The 19,935-nt window shown below is 48.2% G+C and overlaps 1 protein-coding gene across 5 annotated transcripts in view; it reads left to right on the top strand.

The window, feature by feature from the left end:
• The window catches only part of LOC124019692 (lactase-like protein), a 29,411-nt gene extending 10,609 nt beyond the window's left edge, over positions 1-18,802 (top strand). For 3 of the 5 annotated variants that reach the window (XR_006835830.1, XR_006835832.1, XR_006835831.1), the window contains 9 exons: positions 69-197; positions 9,247-9,342; positions 9,458-9,674; positions 12,847-13,121; positions 15,192-15,321; positions 15,727-15,926; positions 16,122-16,185; positions 18,446-18,626; positions 18,704-18,802. Coding sequence is in view for 2 of the 5 variants with exons in the window: in XM_046335100.1 (XP_046191056.1) it covers positions 69-197; positions 9,247-9,342; positions 9,458-9,674; positions 12,847-13,121; positions 15,192-15,321; positions 15,727-15,926; positions 16,122-16,185; positions 18,446-18,561 (1,227 nt within the window). In the remaining 3 variants the exon portion in view is untranslated. Of the gene's footprint in view, positions 1-68; positions 198-9,246; positions 9,343-9,457; positions 9,675-12,846; positions 13,122-15,191; positions 15,322-15,726; positions 15,927-16,121; positions 16,186-18,051; positions 18,129-18,445; positions 18,627-18,703 lie in introns of those variants that run through there. The other 2 variants (XM_046335100.1, XM_046335101.1) reach the window with 2 other exon arrangements.
• Positions 18,803-19,935: the final 1,133 nt, after the last annotated feature.

Genomic DNA, 19,935 nt, shown 5'->3' with positions numbered 1-19,935 from the left:
TCCTTCCTCCCTGTTACCACCCAGGTCTTGTGTGACCTATAGTAACCTTCCTCCCTGTTACCACCCAGGTCTTACAGGAGAAGTACGGTGGATGGCAGAACGCCAGCATGGTGAACTATTTCAACGACTTTGCCAACTTATGCTTTGAGCGGTTTGGTGACAGAGTCAAATACTGGATCACCTTCAACAACCCCTGGGTAAGACAATACATTACCCATAATACATGATCCATAACACAGTATCCATAATGCATAATCATAACATGTGATCATAACACATTACCATTAATACATTATCCATAACACATTATCCAAAATACATTATCCAAAATACATTATCCATAATACATTATCCAAAATACATTATCCATAATACATTATCCAAAATACATTATCCATAATACATTGTATATAACACATTATCCATAACACATTACCATTAATACATTATCCATTACACATGATCCAAAATACATTATCCATAACACATTATCCATAATACATTGTATATAACACATTATCCGTAACACATTATCCATAACACATTACCATTAATACATTATCCATTTCACATTATCCAAAATACATTATCCAAAATACATTATCCATAATACATTGTCCAAAATACATTATCCATAATACATTATCCAAAATACATTATCCATAATACATTGTATATAACACATTATCCATAACACATTACCATTAATACATTATCCATAACACATTATCCAAAATACATTATCCATAACACATTATCCAAAATACATTATCCATAATACATTGTATATAACACATGATCCGTAACACATTATCCATAACACATTACCATTAATACATGATCCATAACACATGATCCATAACACATTACCATTAATACATTATCCAGAATGCATGATCATAACACATGATCCATAACACATTATCCATAATGCATTATCCATAATACATTATCCATAATACATTACCCTAACATGTGATCATAACACGTTATCCATAATACATAATACATAATCCATTATCCATAATACATTATCCTAACATGTGATCATAACATATTATCCATAACACATTACCCATAACACATTACCCTAACATATGATCAAAACACATTATCCATAATGCGTGATCATAACACATTATCCATAACACATTGCCCTAACATATGATCATAACACATTATCCATAACACATTGCCCTAACATATGATCATAACACATTATCCATAATACATTATCCATGATACATTACCATACGCATTATAATAACACATGATCCATAATACATTATCCATAACACGTTATACATAACACATTATCCGATTGACACACAGGCTGTGTTCCAAATGACACCCTATTCTCCATATAGTGCACTAATGTTTACCTGGGCCCATAGAACTCTGGTCAAAGTAGTGCGCTATATAGGGAATAGGGAGCCAGGGCTCATAGGACTCTGATCAAAAGTAGCACACTATATAGGGGATAGGGTGCCATTTGGGAGACACTGTATATGAACCATAATCCTCCAGAAGACTACTGTAGATTAGCTTCACCATGAACCAGAGCCAAATACATGTGTCCAATACTGTAATTAGGCTTAAGTACTTCAAAGTATTTGACACAATGTAGTTTGACTCAGGACTTCCCTAAACATCATATTTAAATAAGTCTTAATGTACAGGAATGCAGTGTGTAGTATCTGTGTTTGTAGTCTATTACTGTGGAGGGCTATGAGACTGTAGTCTAGTGATGTGGAGGGCTATGAGACTGTGTTTATAGTCTAGTGATGTGGAGGGCTATGAGACTGTGTTTATAGTCTAGTGATGTGGAGGGCTATGAGACTGTAGTCTAGTGATGTGGAGGGCTATGAGACTGTGTTTATAGTCTAGTGATGTGGAGGGCTATGAGACTGTAGTATAGTGATGTGGAGGACTATGAGACTGTGTTTATAGTCTAGTGATGTGGAGGACTATGAGACTGTGTTTATAGTCTAGTGACGTGGAGGGCTATGAGACTGTAGTCTAGTGATGTGGAGGGCTATGAGACTGTGTTTATAGTCTAGTGACGTGGAGGGCTATGAGACTGTAGTCTAGTGACGTGGAGGGCTATGAGACTGTAGTCTAGTGATGTGGAGGGCTATGAGACTGTAGTCTAGTGATGTGGAGGACTATGAGACTGTGTTTATAGTCTAGTGATGTGGAGGGCTATGAGACTGTGTTTATAGTCTAGTGATGTGGAGGGCTATGAGACTGTAGTCTAGTGATGTGGAGGGCTATGAGACTGTGTTTATAGTCTAGTGATGTGGAGGGCTATGAGACTGTAGTCTAGTGATGTGGAGGACTATGAGACTGTGTTTATAGTCTAGTGATGTGGAGGGCTATGAGACTGTGTTTATAGTCTAGTGATGTGGAGGGCTATGAGACTGTGTTTATAGTCTAGTGATGTGGAGGGCTATGAGACTGTAGTCTAGTGATGTGGAGGACTATGAGACTGTGTTTATAGTCTAGTGATGTGGAGGGCTATGAGACTGTGTTTATAGTCTAGTGATGTGGAGGGCTATGAGACTGTAGTCTAGTGATGTGGAGGGCTAGACTGTAGTCTAGTGCTGTGGAGGGCTATGAGACTGTAGTCTAGTGATGTGGAGGACTATGAGACTGTGTTTATAGTCTAGTGATGTGGAGGACTATGAGACTGTAGTCTAGTGATGTGGAGGACTATGAGACTGTGTTTATAGTCTAGTGATGTGGAGGGCTATGAGACTGTGTTTATAGTCTAGTGATGTGGAGGGCTATGAGACTGTAGTCTAGTGATGTGGAGGGCTATGAGACTGTAGTCTAGTGCTGTGGAGGGCTATGAGACTGTAGTCTAGTGATGTGGAGGACTATGAGACTGTGTTTATAGTCTAGTGATGTGGAGGGCTATGAGACTGTGTTTATAGTCTAGTGATGTGGAGGGCTATGAGACTGTAGTCTAGTGATGTGGAGGGCTATGAGACTGTGTTTATAGTCTAGTGATGTGGAGGGCTATGAGACTGTAGTCTAGTGATGTGGAGGACTATGAGACTGTGTTTATAGTCTAGTGATGTGGAGGGCTATGAGACTGTGTTTATAGTCTAGTGATGTGGAGGGCTATGAGACTGTGTTTATAGTCTAGTGATGTGGAGGGCTATGAGACTGTAGTCTAGTGATGTGGAGGACTATGAGACTGTGTTTATAGTCTAGTGATGTGGAGGGCTATGAGACTGTGTTTATAGTCTAGTGATGTGGAGGGCTATGAGACTGTAGTCTAGTGATGTGGAGGGCTATGAGACTGTAGTCTAGTGCTGTGGAGGGCTATGAGACTGTAGTCTAGTGATGTGGAGGACTATGAGACTGTGTTTATAGTCTAGTGATGTGGAGGACTATGAGACTGTAGTCTAGTGATGTGGAGGACTATGAGACTGTGTTTATAGTCTAGTGATGTGGAGGGCTATGAGACTGTGTTTATAGTCTAGTGATGTGGAGGGCTATGAGACTGTAGTCTAGTGATGTGGAGGGCTATGAGACTGTAGTCTAGTGCTGTGGAGGGCTATGAGACTGTAGTCTAGTGATGTGGAGGACTATGAGACTGTGTTTATAGTCTAGTGATGTGGAGGGCTATGAGACTGTGTTTATAGTCTAGTGATGTGGAGGGCTATGAGACTGTAGTCTAGTGATGTGGAGGGCTATGAGACTGTAGTCTAGTGCTGTGGAGGGCTATGAGACTGTGTTTATTTACATTACATTTACATTTAAGTCATTTAGCAGACGCTCTTATCCAGAGCGACTTACAAATTGGTGCATTCACCTTATGACATCCAGTGGGACAGTCACTTAACAATAGTGCATCTAAAACTTAGGGGGGGTGGGGTGAGAGGGATTACTTAACCTATCCTAGGTATTCCTTAAAGAGGTGGGGTTTCAGGTGTCTCCGGAAGGTGGTGATTGACTCCGCTGTCCTGGCGTCGTGAGGGAGTTTGTTCCACCATTGGGGGGCCAGGGCAGCGAACAGTTTTGACTGGGCTGAGCGGGAGCTGTACTTCCTCAGTGGTAGGGAGGCGAGCAGGCCAGAGGTGGATGAACGCAGTGCCCTTGTTTGGGTGTAGGGCCTGATCAGAGCCTGGAGGTACTGAGGTGCCGTTCCCCTCACAGCTCCGTAGGCAAGCACCATGGTCTTGTAGCGGATGCGAGCTTCAACTGGAAGCCAGTGGAGAGAACGGAGGAGCGGGGTGACGTGAGAGAACTTGGGAAGGTTGAACACCAGACGGGCTGCGGCGTTCTGGATGAGTTGAAGGGGTTTAATGGCACAGGCAGGGAGCCCAGCCAACAGCGAGTTGCAGTAATCCAGACGGGAGATGACAAGTGCCTGGATTAGGACCTGCGCCGCTTCCTGTGTGAGGCAGGGTCGTACTCTGCGGATGTTGTAGAGCATGAACCTACAGGAACGGGCCACCGCCTTGATGTTAGTAGAGAACGACAGGGTGTTGTCCAGGATCACGCCAAGGTTCTTGGCGCTCTGGGAGGAGGACACAATGGAGTTGTCGACCGTGATGGCGAGATCATGGAACGGGCAGTCCTTCCCCGGGAGGAAGAGCAGCTCCGTCTTGCCGAGGTTCAGCTTGAGGTGGTGATCCGTCATCCACACTGATATGTCTGCCAGACATGCAGAGATGCGATTCGCCACCTGGTCATCAGAAGGGGGAAAGGAGAAGATTAATTGTGTGTCATCTGCATAGCAATGATAAGAGAGACCATGTGAGGTTATGACAGAGCCAAGTGACTTGGTGTATAGCGAGAATAGGAGAGGGCCAAGAACAGAGCCCTGGGGGACACCAGTGGTGAGAGCGCGTGGTGAGGAGACAGATTCTCGCCACGCCACCTGGTAGGAGCGACCTGTCAGGTAGGACGCAATCCAAGCGTGGGCCGCGCCGGAGATGCCCAACTCGGAGAGGGTGGAGAGGAGGATCTGATGGTTCACAGTATCGAAGGCAGCTGATAGATCTAGAAGGATGAGAGCAGAGGAGAGAGAGTTAGCTTTAGCAGTGCGGAGCGCCTCCGTGATACAGAGGAGAGCAGTCTCAGTTGAATGACTAGTCTTGAAACCTGACTGATTTGGATCAAGAAGGTCATTCAGAGAGAGATAGCGGGAGAGCTGGCCAAGGACGGCACGTTCAAGAGTTTTGGAGAGAAAAGAAAGAAGGGATACTGGTCTGTAATTGTTGACATCGGAGGGATCGAGTGTAGGTTTTTTCAGAAGGGGTGCAACTCTCGCTCTCTTGAAGACGGAAGGGACGTAGCCAACGGTCAGGGATGAGTTGATGAGCGAGGTGAGGTAAGGGAGAAGGTCTCCGGAAATGGTCTGGAGAAGAGAGGAGGGGATAGGGTCAAGCGGGCAGGTTGTTGGGCGGCCGGCCGTCACAAGACGCGAGATTTCATCTGGAGAGAGAGGGGAGAAAGAGGTCAGAGCACAGGGTAGGGCAGTGTGAGCAGAACCAGCGGTGTCGTTTGACTTAGCAAACGAGGATCGGATGTCGTCGACCTTCTTTTCAAAATGGTTGACGAAGTCATCTGCAGAGAGAGGGAGGAGGGGGGGAGGGGGCGGAGGATTCAGGAGGGAGGAGAAGGTGGCAAAGAGCTTCCTAGGGTTAGAGGCAGATGCTTGGAATTTAGCGTGGTAGAAAGTGGCTTTAGCAGCAGAGACAGAGGAGGAAAATGTAGAGAGGAGGGAGTGAAAGGATGCCAGGTCCGCAGGGAGTCGAGTTTTCCTCCATTTCCGCTCGGCTGCCCGGAGCCCTGTTCTGTGAGCTCGCAATGAGTCGTCGAGCCACGGGGCGGGAGGGGAGGACCGAGCCGGCCTGGAGGATAGGGGACATAGAGAGTCAAAGGATGCAGAAAGGGAGGAGAGGAGGGTTGAGGAGGCAGAATCAGGAGATAGGTGGGAGAAGGTTTGAGCGGAGGGAAGAGATGATAGGATGGAAGAGGAGAGAGTAGCGGGGAGAGAGAGCGAAGGTTGGGACGGCGCGATACCATCCCAGTAGGGGCAGTGTGGGAGGTGTTGGATGAGAGCGAGAGGGAAAAGGATACAAGGCAGTGGTCGGAGACTTGGAGGGGAGTTGCAGTGAGGTTAGTGGAAGAACAGCATCTAGTAAAGATGAGGTCGAGCGTATTGCCTGCCTTGTGAGTAGGGGGGAAGGTGAGAGGGTGAGGTCAAAAGAGGAGAGGAGTGGAAAGAAGGAGGCAGAGAGGAAAGAGTCAAAGGTAGACGTGGGGAGGTTAAAGTCGCCCAGAACTGTGAGAGGTGAGCCGTCCTCAGGAAAGGAGCTTATCAAGGCATCAAGCTCATTGATGAACTCTCCGAGGGAACCTGGAGGGCGATAAATGATAAGGATGTTAAGCTTGAAAGGGCTAGTAACTGTGACAGCATGGAATTCAAAGGAGGCGATAGACAGATGGGTAAGGGGAGAAAGAGAGAATGACCACTTGGGAGAGATGAGGATCCCGGTGCCACCACCCCGCTGACCAGACGCTCTCGGGGTGTGCGAGAACACGTGGGCGGACGAAGAGAGAGCAGTAGGAGTAGCAGTGTTGTCTGTGGTGATCCATGTTTCCGTCAGTGCCAAGAAGTCGAGGGACTGGAGGGAGGCATAGGCTGAGATGAACTCTGCCTTGTTGACCGCAGATTGGCAGTTCCAGAGGCTACCGGAGACCTGGAACTCCACGTGGGTCGTGCGCGCTGGGACCACCAGAGTAGGGTGGCCGCGGCCACGCGGTGTGGAGCGTTTGTATGGTCTGTGCAGAGAGGAGAGAACAGGGATAAACAGACACATAGTTGACAGGCTACAGAAGAGGCTACGCTAATGCAAAGGAGATTGGAATGACAAGTGGACTACACGTCTCGAATGTTCAGAAAGTTAAGCTACATAGCAAGAATCTTATTGACTAAAATGATTAAAATGATACAGTACTGCTGAAGTAGGCCAGCTGGCAGTGGGTGCGTTGTTGACACACTACACTAATCAAGTCGTTCCGTTGAGTGTAATAGTTTCTGCAGTGTTGCTATTCGGGGGCTAGCAGGCTAGCTAGCAGTGTTGTTTACGTTACGTTGCGTTAAAAGAACGACAATAGATGGCTAGCGAACCTAGAAAATCGCTCTAGACTACACAATTATCTTTGATACAAAGACGGCTATGTAGCTAGCTAAGTAGCTAGCTACGATCAAACAAATCAAACCGTTGTACTGTAATGAAATGAAGTGAAAAAGTGATACAACCTGTGAATGCGACCGGGTAGTTGAGTTCTATACAGAAGACGTTGGCTAGCGTTGGCTAGCTGTTGGCTAGCTAGCAGAGTCACCTACGTTAAGGACGACAAATAGCTGGCTAGCTAACCTCGGTAAATTAAGATAATCACTCTAAGACTACACACTCTAAACCTAAACAACACAATTATCTTGGATACGATGATACGATGATACGAAGACAGCAAAGACAGCTATGTAGGTAGCTAACACTAAACTAATCAGTTGAGTGTAATAGTAATAGTTTCTCAGTGCAGCTAATCAGTGGACGTTAGCTAGCTGGCTAGTGAAGACTACGTTAGGACGGCGAAATACGATAATTACGCAATTATCTTTGATACAAAGACGGCTATGTAGCTAGCTGAGAAGAAATTGCTAAGATAAGACAAATCAAACCGTTGTGATATAATGAAATATAATGAAAAAGTTATACTACCCGTTGGAGCGACGTGCAGATGCGACCACTCGCTCCAACCGGAACCGGAACCAGTCTAGTGATGTGGAGGACTACGAGACTGTGTTTATAGTCTAGTGATGTGGAGGACTACGAGACTGTTTTTATAGTCTAGTGATGTGGAGGGCTATGAGACTGTAGTCTAGTGACGTGGAGGGCTATGAGACTGTGTTTATAGTATAGTGATGTGGAGGGCTATGAGACTGTGTTTATAGTCTAGTGCTGTGGAGGGCTATGAGACTGTGTTTATAGTCTAGTGATGTGGAGGGCTATGAGACTGTGTTTATAGTCTAGTGATGTGGAGGGCTATGAGACTGTGTTTATAGTCTAGTGATGTGGAGGGCTATGAGACTGTGTTTATAGTCTAGTGATGTGGAGGGCTATGAGACTGTGTTTATAGTCTAGTGCTGTGGAGGGCTATGAGACTGTGTTTATAGTCTAGTGACGTGGAGGGCTATGAGACTGTGTTTATAGTATAGTGATGTGGAGGGCTATGAGACTGTGTTTATAGTCTAGTGATGTGAAGGGCTATGAGACTGTGTTTATAGTCTAGTGATGTGAAGGGCTATGAGACTGTGTTTATAGTCTAGTGATGTGGAGGGCTATGAGACTGTAGTCTAGTGATGTGGAGGGCTATGAGACTGTGTTTATAGTCTAGTGATGTGGAGGGCTATGAGACTGTGTTTATAGTCTAGTGATGTGGAGGGCTATGAGACTGTGTTTATAGTCTAGTGATGTGGAGGGCTATGAGTCTGTAGTCTAGTGATGTGGAGGGATATGAGACTGTGTTTATAGTCTAGTGATGTGGAGGGCTATGAGACTGTGTTTATAGTCTAGTGATGTGGAGGACTATGAGACTGTGTTTATAGTCTAGTGATGTGGAGGGCTATGAGACTGTGTTTATAGTCTAGTGATGTGGAGGGCTATGAGACTGTGTTTATAGTCTAGTGATGTGGAGGGCTATGAGACTGTGTTTATAGTCTAGTGATGTGGAGGACTATGAGACTGTGTTTATAGTCTAGTGATGTGGAGGGCTATGAGACTGTGTTTATAGTCTAGTGATGTGGAGGACTATGAGACTGTGTTTATAGTCTAGTGATGTGGAGGGCTATGAGACTGTAGTCTAGTGCTGTGGAGGGCTATGAGACTGTGTTTATAGTCTAGTGATGTGGAGGGCTATGAGACTGTGTTTATAGTCTAGTGATGTGGAGGGCTATGAGACTGTAGTCTAGTGCTGTGGAGGGCTATGAGACTGTGTTTATAGTCTAGTGATGTGGAGGGCTATGAGACTGTGTTTATAGTCTAGTGATGTGGAGGACTATGAGACTGTGTTTATAGTATAGTGATGTGGAGGGCTATGAGACTGTGTTTATAGTATAGTGATGTGGAGGGCTATGAGACTGTGTTTATAGTATAGTGATGTGGAGGGCTATGAGACTGTAGTCTAGTGATGTGGAGGGCTATGAGACTGTGTTTATAGTCTAGTGCTGTGGAGGGCTATGAGACTGGAGAACATGCACCTGGACTGAAGCTGAGGGGCACTGGGGCCTACAAAGCTGCCCACCACATTATCAAGGTAATCACTAATTGTTTATAATATAATTATATTTAATATTGTGAGTAATCTAATACCATATATATTGGCCTAGTGTACCGTCCCCCTGATACAGACTAATATATCATTTGAACAGGCACATGCTAAGGTTTGGCACACCTATGACACTCAATGGAGAAGCAAACAGAAAGGCTTGGTTGGGATCTCGTTGTTGGCAGACTGGGGGGAGCCAGTGGACATCACCAACCAGAGAGACATCGAGGCAGCAGAGAGATATGTCCAGTTCTACATGGGCTGGTTCGCTACACCCATCTTCAACGGGGACTACCCTCAGGTCATGAAAGACTACATAGGTAAGTCACGTATTGTCACAGCTAGGATTTCCACGAACAACCCACAGGGTTTAAATGAAGCTTGCCCACTAGCCTGAGGCTAGTACTGTTCAGACCAGGCTAATAAAAAATGTACCCAACTAGCCCACTAGCCTGAGGCTAGTACTGTTCAGACCAGGCTAGTAGAAAATGTGCCCAACTAGCCCGCTAGGCTGAGGCTAGTACTGTTCAGACCAGGCTAGTAGACAATGTACCCAACTAGCCCACTAGCCTGAGGCTAGTGCTGTTCAGACCAGGTTAGTAGAAAATGTACTCAACTAGCCCACTAGCCTGAGGCTAGTACTGTTCAGACCAGGTTAGTAGAAAATGTACTCATTTAAATGTACTCAACTAGCCCACTAGCCTGAGGCTAGTACTGTTCAGACCAGGTTAGTAGAAAATGTACTCAACTAGCCCACTAGCCTGAGGCTAGTACTGTTCAGACCCGGTTAGTAGAAAATGTGCCCAACTAGCCCATTAGCCTGAGGCTAGTGCTGTTCAGACCAGGCTAGTAGAAAATGTACTCAACTAGCCCACTAGCCTGAGGCTAGTACTGTTCAGACCAGGCTAGTAGAAAATGTGCCCAACTAGCCCGCTAGGCTGAGGCTAGTACTGTTCAGACCAGGTTAGTAGAAAATGTACTCAACTAGCCCACTAGCCTGAGGCTAGTACTGTTCAGACCAGGCTAGTAGAAAATGTACTCAACTAGCCCACTAGCCTGAGGCTAGTACTGTTCAGACCAGGCTAGTAGAAAATGTGCCCAACTAGCCCACTAGGCTGAGGCTAGTACTGTTCAGACCAGGTTAGTAGAAAATGTACTCAACTAGCCCACTAGCCTGAGGCTAGTACTGTTCAGACCAGGCTAGTAGAAAATGTACTCAACTAGCCCACTAGCCTGAGGCTAGTACTGTTCAGACCAGGCTAGTAGAAAATGTGCCCAACTAGCCCGCTAGGCTGAGGCTAGTAATGTTCAGACCAGGCTAGTAGAAAATGTACCCAATTAGCCACCGGGCCTGAGGCTAGTACTGTTCAGACCAGGCTAATAGAAAATGTACCCAACTAGCCCGCTAGCCTGTGGCTAGTACTGTTCAGACCAGGCTAGTAGAAAATACACCCAACTAGCCACCTAGCCTGAGGCTAGTACTGTTCAGACCAGGCTAGTAGAAAATGTACCCAATTAGCCACCTAGCCTAAGGCTAGTACTGTTCAGACCAGGCTAGTAGAAAATGTGCCCAACTAGCCCGCTAGGCTGAGGCTAGTACTGTTCAGACCAGGCTAGTAGAAAATGTACTCAACTAGCCACCTAGCCTGAGGCTAGTACTGTTCAGACCAGGTTAGTAGAAAATGTACTCAACTAGCCCACTAACCTGAGGCTAGTACTGTTCAGACCAGGTTAGTAGAAAATGTACTCAACTAGCCACCTAGCCTGAGGCTAGTACTGTTCAGACCAGGCTAGTAGAAAATGTACTCAACTAGCCACCTAGCCTGAGGCTAGTACTGTTCAGACCAGGCTAGTAGAAAATGTACTCAACTAGCCACCTAGCCTGAGGCTAGTACTGTTCAGACCAGGCTAGTAGAAAATGTACTCAACTAGCCACCTAGCCTGAGGCTAGTACTGTTCAGACCAGGCTAGTAGAAAATGTACTCAACTAGCCACCTAGCCTGAGGCTAGTACTGTTCAGACCAGGCTAGTAGAAAATGTACTCAACTAGCCACCTAGCCTGAGGCTAGTACTGTTCAGACCAGGCTAGTAGAAAATGTACCCAATTAGCCACCTAGCCTGAGGCTAGTACTGTTCAGACCAGGCTAGTAGAAAATGTACCCAATTAGCCACCTAGCCTGAGGCTAGTACTGTTCAGACCAGGCTAGTAGAAAATACACCCAACTAGCCACCTAGCATGAGGCTAGTACTGTTCAGACCAGGCTAGTAGAAAATGTACTCAACTAGCCACCTAGCCTGAGGCTAGTACTGTTCAGACCAGGCAAGTAGAAAATGTACCCAATTAGCCACCTAGCCTGAGGCTAGTACTGTTCAGACCAGGCTAGTAGAAAATGTACCCAATTAGCCACCTAGCCTGAGGCTAGTACTGTTCAGACCAGGCAGATTATAGACCCGAAAAAAATGGTGGTTTACACTCCAAAAGGGTTCAACAGCTGTCCCCATAGGAGAACCCTTTTTGGTTCCAGGGAGAACCCTTTTTGGTTCCAGGTAGAACTCTTTTGGGTTCCATGTAGAACCCTTTGTGGAAAGGGTTCTACATGGAACCCAAAAGGGTTCTGTAACGACTTTTCTCCTCTTCGTCCGAGGAGGAGTATAGATCGGACCAAAACGCAGCGTGGTAAGTGTCCATATTGATGTATTCAAAAACACACTGGAACAAAAATAATAAACGTGAAATCTACAAAACCGAAACAGTACCGTGTGGCCCAAACACTCACACGGAAACAAACACCCACAAACCAACAGTGAAACCCAGGCTACCTAAGTAGAATTCTCAATCAGAGACAACTAACGACACCTGCCTCTGATTGAGAACCATACTAGGCTGAACACAAAAATCAACATAGAAAAACAAACATATACTGCCCACCCCAACTCACGCCCTGACCATACTAAAACAAAGAATAAAATAACAGAACTATGGTCAGAACGTGACAGGTTCTTCAAAGAGGTCTCATATGGGGACAGCCAAAGAACCATTTTAGGTTCTATTTTTTCTTTCTGAGTGTACTTGCCTGGTTGGCCAGTGTCCAAAATCCCTGCCAACATGGAACAGGACATAAAAACTTATACGAGCCACTGTCACACCTGATGTCTCTTTCCACACAGACAAGATGAATGCCCAGCAGGGTCAAAGGTCAAAGGTCATTGTGTAATCTGGTCTCTCTCTCTCTGGTCTCCTGGTAGGATGAGTGCCCAGCAGGGTCTGGGTAGCTCTTGCCTCCCCGTCTCTCCTCCCAATGTCAGGGTTAAGGGTCAGAGGTCAAAGGTCATGGTGTAATCTGGTCTCTCTCTCTCTCTCTCTCTCTGGTCTCCAGGTAGGTAGAGTGCCCAGCAGGGTCTAGGAAAATCCCGTCTCCCCGTCTTCTCCTCCCAATGTCAGGGTTAGAGGTCAAAGGTCATAGTGTAATCTGGTCTCTCTCTGGTCTCCAGGTAGGAAGAGTGCCCAGCAGGGTCTAGGAACCTCCCGTCTCCCCGTCTTCTCTTCCCAGGAGAAGAGTTACATCAAGGGCACCTGTGACTTCCTGGGTATTGGCCACTTCACCACCCGCTATATCACCCAGAAGAACTACCCGTCTGGCCGTGGGAACAGCTACTTCACCGACCGTGACCTGGTGGAGCTGGTGGACCCTCGCTGGCCCGACCCCGGTTCCGAGTGGCTCTACTCTGTCCCCTGGGGATTCAGACGCCTGCTCAACTTCGTCAAGGTATAATACACTACTGTTAGTGTGGGCAGGTCCTACCAGACAGACTTGGGTTAAATATATGATGTATTTGTCTCCCTGCCTCCCCACCCCATCTCCCTGCCTCCCCACACCATCTCCCTGTCTCCCCACACCATCTCCCTGTCTCCCCACCCCATCTCCCTGCCTCCCCACCCCATCTCCCTGTCTCCCCACACCATCTCCCTGCCTCCCCACCCCATCTCCCTGCCTCCCCACCCCGTCTCCCTGTCTCCCCACCCCATCTCCCTGCCTCCCCACACCATCTCCCTGTCTCCCACCCCGTCTCCCTGTCTCCCCACCCCATCTCCCTGTCTCCCCACCCCATCTCCCTGTCTCCCCACACCATCTCCCTGTCTCCCCACCCCCCGTCTCCCTGCCTCCCCACACCATCTCCCTGTCTCCCCACCCCATCTCCCTGTCTCCCCACACCATCTCCCTGTCTCCCCACCCCGTCTCCCTGCCTCCCCACCCCGTCTCCCTGTCTCCCCACACCATCTCCCTGTCTCCCCACCCCATCTCCCTGCCTCCCCACCCCATCTCCCTGCCTCCCCACACCATCTCCCTGCCTCCCCACCCCATCTCCCTGCCTCCCCACCCCATCTCCCTGTCTCCCCACCCCATCTCCCTGCCTCCCCACCCCGTCTCCCTGTCTCCCCACACCATCTCCTGTCTCCCACACCATCTCCCTGTCTCCCACCCCATCTCCCTGTCTCCCCACACCATCTCCCTGTCTCCCCACCCCATCTCCCTGTCTCCCCACCCCATCTCCCTGCCTCCCCACCCCATCTCCCTGTCTCCCCACCCCATCTCCCTGCCTCCCCACCCCATCTCCCTGTCTCCCCACCCCATCTCCCTGTCTCCCCACCCCGTCTCCCTGTCTCCTCCCCACCCCGTCTCCCCACCCCGTCTCCCCACACCATCTCCCTGTCTCCCCACCCCATCTCCCTGCCTCCCCACCCCGTCTCCCTGCCCCTCCCCACCCCATCTCCCTGCCTCCCCACCCCATCTCCCTGTCTCCCCACACCATCTCCCTGTCTCCCCACCCCGTCTCCCTGCCTCCCCACCCCGTCTCCGTCTCCCCACACCATCTCCCTGTCTCCCCACCCCATCTCCCTGTCTCCCTGTCTCCTCACCACCCTGTCTCCCTGTCTCCCTGTCTCCTCACCACCCTGTCTCCCTGTCTCCTCACCACCCTGTCTCCCCACCCTGTCTCCCTGTCTCCCCACCACCCTGTCTCCCTGTCTCCCTGTCTCCCTGTCTCCCCACCACCCTGTCTCCCTGTCTCCCTGTCTCCCTGTCTCCCCACCACCCTGTCTCCCTGTCTCCCTGTCTCCCCACCACCCTGTCTCCCTGTCTCCTCCCCACCCTGTCTCCCTGTCTCCCCACCCTGTCTCCCTGTCTCCCCACCACCCTGTCTCCCTGTCTCCCTGTCTCCCCACCACCCTGTCTCCCTGTCTCCTCCCCACCCTGTCTCCCTGTCTCCCCACCACCCTGTCTCCCTGTCTCCTCCCCACCCTGTCTCCCTGTCTCCTCCCCACCCTGTCTCCCTGTCTCCCTGTCTCCCTGTCTCCCCACCACCCTGTCTCCCTGTCTCCTCCCCACCCTGTCTCCTCACCACCCTGTCTCCCTGTCTCCCTGTCTCCTCCCCACCCTGTCTCCTCCTCACCCTGTCTCCCTGTCTCCTCCCCACCCTGTCACCCTGTCTCCCCACCCTGTCTCCCTGTCTCCCTGTCTCCTCCCCACCCTGTCACCCTGTCTCCCCACCCTGTCACCCTGTCTCCCTGTCTCCTCCCCACCCTGTCTCCCTGTCTCCTCCCCACCCTGTCTCCCTGTCTCCCTGTCTCCCTGTCTCCTCCCCACCCTGTCTCCTCCCCACCCTGTCTCCCTGTCTCCCTGTCTCCCTGTCTCCTCCCCACCCTGTCTCCTCCCCACCCTGTCACCCTGTCTCCCTGTCTCCCTGTCTCCCTGTCTCCTCCCCACCCTGTCTCCTCCCCACCCTGTCACCCTGTCTCCCTGTCACCCTGTCTCCCTGTCTCCCTGTCTCTCCACTAGACCCAGTATGGGAACCCCATGATCTACGTGACAGAGAACGGAGTGTCGGAGAAGGTGCAGAGGTGCACAGACCTGTGTGATGAATGGAGGATGCAGTACTTCAAGGATTACATCAATGAGATGCTCAAGGGTGAGGAACCCATCTATCACAGGAAATAACATCCTCTGAATATTACCTTGACGAAAGGTTTAGTACAGGAAATAACATCCTCTGAATATTACCTTGAAGAAAGGTTTAGTACAGGAAATAACATCCTCTGAATATTACCTTGAAGAAAGGTTTAGTAGAGGAAATAACAACCTCTGAATATTACCTTGAAGAAAGGTTTAGTAGAGAAAATAATCTAATACTATAGAGGTTTAGTAAAACGTAAACTTTTCTTTATAACAAATAATTGTTTTAGTGAACTGGCATCCTTTTAGGACAAAACAGGTGTTTTGAGTGTGTTTGAAGTTTGCTTCACTGTCTACTCCATTGATACTGGGCAAGTGAACTCCTACAGCACCCTCTGGTGGTCTTTTCTCCACATGACAGCCCTTAAGGACGGCGTGAACGTGAAGGGTTACACAGCCTGGTCGCTGCTGGACAAGTTTGAGTGGGACGAAGGCTTCTCTGAGAGGTTTGGCCTGTTCTACGTGGACTTCCTCAACAAGAATAAACCACGTTACCCAAAAGCCTCTGTTCAGTACTACAAACGCATCATCAGCTCCAATGGATTCCCCAACCAGAGAGAGGTACAGTCAGTCACATACACCTTGTACACACCTGATATAGGCCTATTCTATTTGATTCAGAAGCATTTAAGTTTTCCACTGTGCTGTTTTGTGACAGACTTTTTTTTTAATGGGTTGTATTAATACATATTGATTGATTGGTTGGTTGATTGGTTAGTTGGTTAATTAATACATGCATTTTGATGGTCTCTACAGGTGGAGAGCTGGAGAAGGAAAGCCACAGAGACGTGCTCCTCCAGTAACCAGCTGCTAGCTGCAGGTCAGTACAGAAGGCTACACTACACCCCAACACCACCAGACCCCAACACCACCAGACCCCAACACCACCAGACCCCAACACATACAGACCCCAACACCACCAGACCCCAACACCACCAGACCCCAACACATACAGACCCCAACACCACCAGACCCCAACACCACCAGACCCCAACACCACCAGACCCCAACACCACCAGACCCCAACACATACAGACCCCAACACCACCAGACCCCAACACATACAGACCCCAACACATACAGACCCCAACACCACCAGACCCCAACACATACAGACCCCAACACCACCAGACCCCAACACATACAGACCCCAACACCACCAGACCCCAACACATACAGACCCCAACACATACAGACCCCAACACCACCAGACCCCAACACCACCAGACCCCAACACCACCAGACCCCAACACATACAGACCCCAACACCACCAGACCCCAACACATACAGACCCCAACACCACCAGACCCCAACACCACCAGACCCCAACACCACCAGACCCCAACACATACAGACCCCAACACCACCAGACCCCAACACCACCAGACCCCAACACATACAGACCCCAACACCACCAGACCCCAACACCACCAGACCCCAACACATACAGACCCCAACACCACCAGACCCCAACACCACCAGACCCCAACACCACCAGACCCCAACACCACCAGACCCCAACACATACAGACCCCAACACCACCAGACCCCAACACCACCAGACCCCAACACATACAGACCCCAACACCACCAGACCCCAACACATACAGACCCCAACACCACCAGACCCCAACACCACCAGACCCCAACACCACCAGACCCCAACACATACAGACCCCAACACCACCAGACCCCAACACCACCAGACCCCAACACCACCAGACCCCAACACCACCAGACCCCAACACATACAGACCCCAACACCACCAGACCCCAACACCACCAGACCCCAACACCACCAGACCCCAACACCACCAGACCCCAACACATACAGACCCCAACACCACCAGACCCCAACACCACCAGACCCCAACACCACCAGACCCCAACACCACCAGACCCCAACACCACCAGACCCCAACACATACAGACCCCAACACCACCAGACCCCAACACCATCAGACCCCAACACCACCAGACCCCAACACCACCAGACCCCAACACTGACAGACCCCAACACCACCAGACCCCCAACACCACCAGACCCCAACACCACCAGACCCCAACACCACCAGACACCTGGCTCAAAGGCATCATGGCAAAGATTTTTCAATACTTGTGCTGCGATTGACTTGATTTAGTAAGCCCCAGTATAACGGACTCAATAGAATAGTCCCAAAAATGCCAACTCCAACCTAAATCAAGCACATACGTTAAAACTTGAACTATATGAAAATATTTTACACAATGTATGTCAGTCAGCTCCAACAACTTCAGCGTGCAGGGACATCGGGCTGAATCTGGCTGCCAGGGCAAACAAAGGAACATTCTGGCTCTAATTGGCACTTTTCAACAAACAGTTGAACTACAAATAGTTGAACTACAAATAGTTGAACTACAAATAGTTGAACTACAAATAAGTTGAACTACAAATAAGTTGAACTACAAACAGTTGAACTACAAACAGTTGAACTACAAACAGCTGAACTACAAATAGTTGAACTACAAATAGTTGAACTACAAATAGTTGAACTACAAATAGTTGAACTACAAATAAGTTGAACTACAAATAAGTTGAACTACAAATAGTTGAACTACAAATAAGTTGAACTACAAATAAGTTGAACTACAAAACTACATGGGAAGACATTCTCTAACAGGACTCTTCTTTGTTTGCCCCTCCAGCTAGAAGAAAGTCCCAGCAGGACAGTAAGGAACAGGCAGGGATGCCAAAGGTTTGGCCAGTGCATGATGAAGTTTAGGTAGGCCTACGTAGGACTTCATCACTTCTTCTTTTGATTGACTGACTGGTGTGTAGCAGACCTGGGTAGGAAATACATTCACTTTTCAAATCATTTAAAGTGTTGAATTTGAGTTGTGTTTCATTTAGCACTTATCGGACTATTCGCTATTTGCCACCGAGTACATTTCTGCTAGTAGTGCAAAGTGGTGTCATCTATGTGTTATTATAAATAAATAAAGACGGAGCCTCTGTTTGCTGTTTAGGGTGTAGACCGAGTTACTGTAAGGGTTTTAAATAAACATTTCATTTATTTATTGTGTTCAATGATTATTTCAGATCCGTTGACCAGCCACATGGAGATGGTAACAGAGATCGTGGTTCCTACAGTGTGTACTCTCTGTATTCTCCTGGCTGCTGTCTTCCTCATGTTCCTGCTGCGTAGACGCTTCTAGAACACTGCTGTCTTCCTCATGTTCCTGCTGCGTGGACGCTTCTAGAACACTGCTGTCTTCCTCATGTTCCTGCTGCGTGGCTTCTAGAACACTGCTGTCTTCCTCATGTTCCTGCTGCGTGGAACACTGCTGTCTTCCTCATGTTCCTGCTGCGTGGACGCTTCTAGAACACTGCTGTCTTCCTCATGTTCCTGCTGCGTGGACGCTTCTAGAACACTGCTCTCTTCCTCATGTTCCTGCTGAACACTGCTCTCTTCCTCATGTTCCTGCTGCGCTTCTAGAACACTGCTCTCTTCCTCATGTTCCTGCTGCGTGGACGCTTCTAGAACACTGCTGTCTTCCTCATGTTCCTGCTGCGTGGACGCTTCTAGAACACTGCTGTCTTCCTCATGTTCCTGCTGCGTGGACAATGATAGCTGTATTTTTTATTACCCACAGTTCATCTCTTTTATATACATATTGCAACAGATACAAACCTGGACACCGGACACATTTTAAAATGGAACGATAGCTATTCCATGTTAATGAAGTGTTAGCATGCATTATTATCTGTATCTTGAAAATCGAATTAAATTGCAATAAAGATTGTACAACCTGTTTTGAAACTGTTTGACTGCTTATAGGCTGCAAGGTGTTGTAGAGAGAATTCAGTAGAAGAAGAGTCTTATATAATAGGCTATACAGTATCTACACTATAGTTTGGATTGAAACCTTAAGAGTAGGCGTTTTGCTCAGCAGGATAACATAGTCTTGCAGCATAATAATATAAATGATCATATTGTAATCTGATTTCTAAATGTAAACCTGTAAATGTAACGGGATTCTTCCTGGGAAGGAGAGGCGGACCAAAATACAGCGTGGTTATAATTCATGAGTCTTTAATAATGAACCATGAATAAACTACAAAACCCGACACAGTCCCGTGTGGTACAAACACTGACACAGGAGACAACCACCCACAAAACCCAACACAGTCCCGTGTGGTACTGACACAGGAGACAACCACCCACAAAACCCAACACAGTCCCGTGTGGTACAAACACTGACACAGGAGACAACCACCCACAAAACCCAACACAGTCCCGTGTGGTACTGACACAGGAGACAACCACCCACAAAACCCAACACAACACAGGCTACCTAAATATGGCTCCCAATCAGAGACAATGACAAACACCTGCCTCTGATTGAGAACCATAGCAGGCCAAACACAGAAACAGACAAACAAGACATCCAACATAGAATGCCCACTCAGATCACACCCTGACCAAACAAAACACAGAAACATACAAAACAAACAATGGTCAGGGTGTGACAGTAAACAGACAGTATTGATCTGAATGAATTTGCCCACATAACGTTTATGAGGGGACA

The sequence above is a fragment of the Oncorhynchus gorbuscha genome, unplaced genomic scaffold (assembly GCF_021184085.1).
Source record: "Oncorhynchus gorbuscha isolate QuinsamMale2020 ecotype Even-year unplaced genomic scaffold, OgorEven_v1.0 Un_scaffold_655, whole genome shotgun sequence".
NCBI lineage: Eukaryota > Metazoa > Chordata > Actinopteri > Salmoniformes > Salmonidae > Oncorhynchus > Oncorhynchus gorbuscha.
This window is presented reverse-complemented; position numbering and strand designations above follow the sequence as displayed.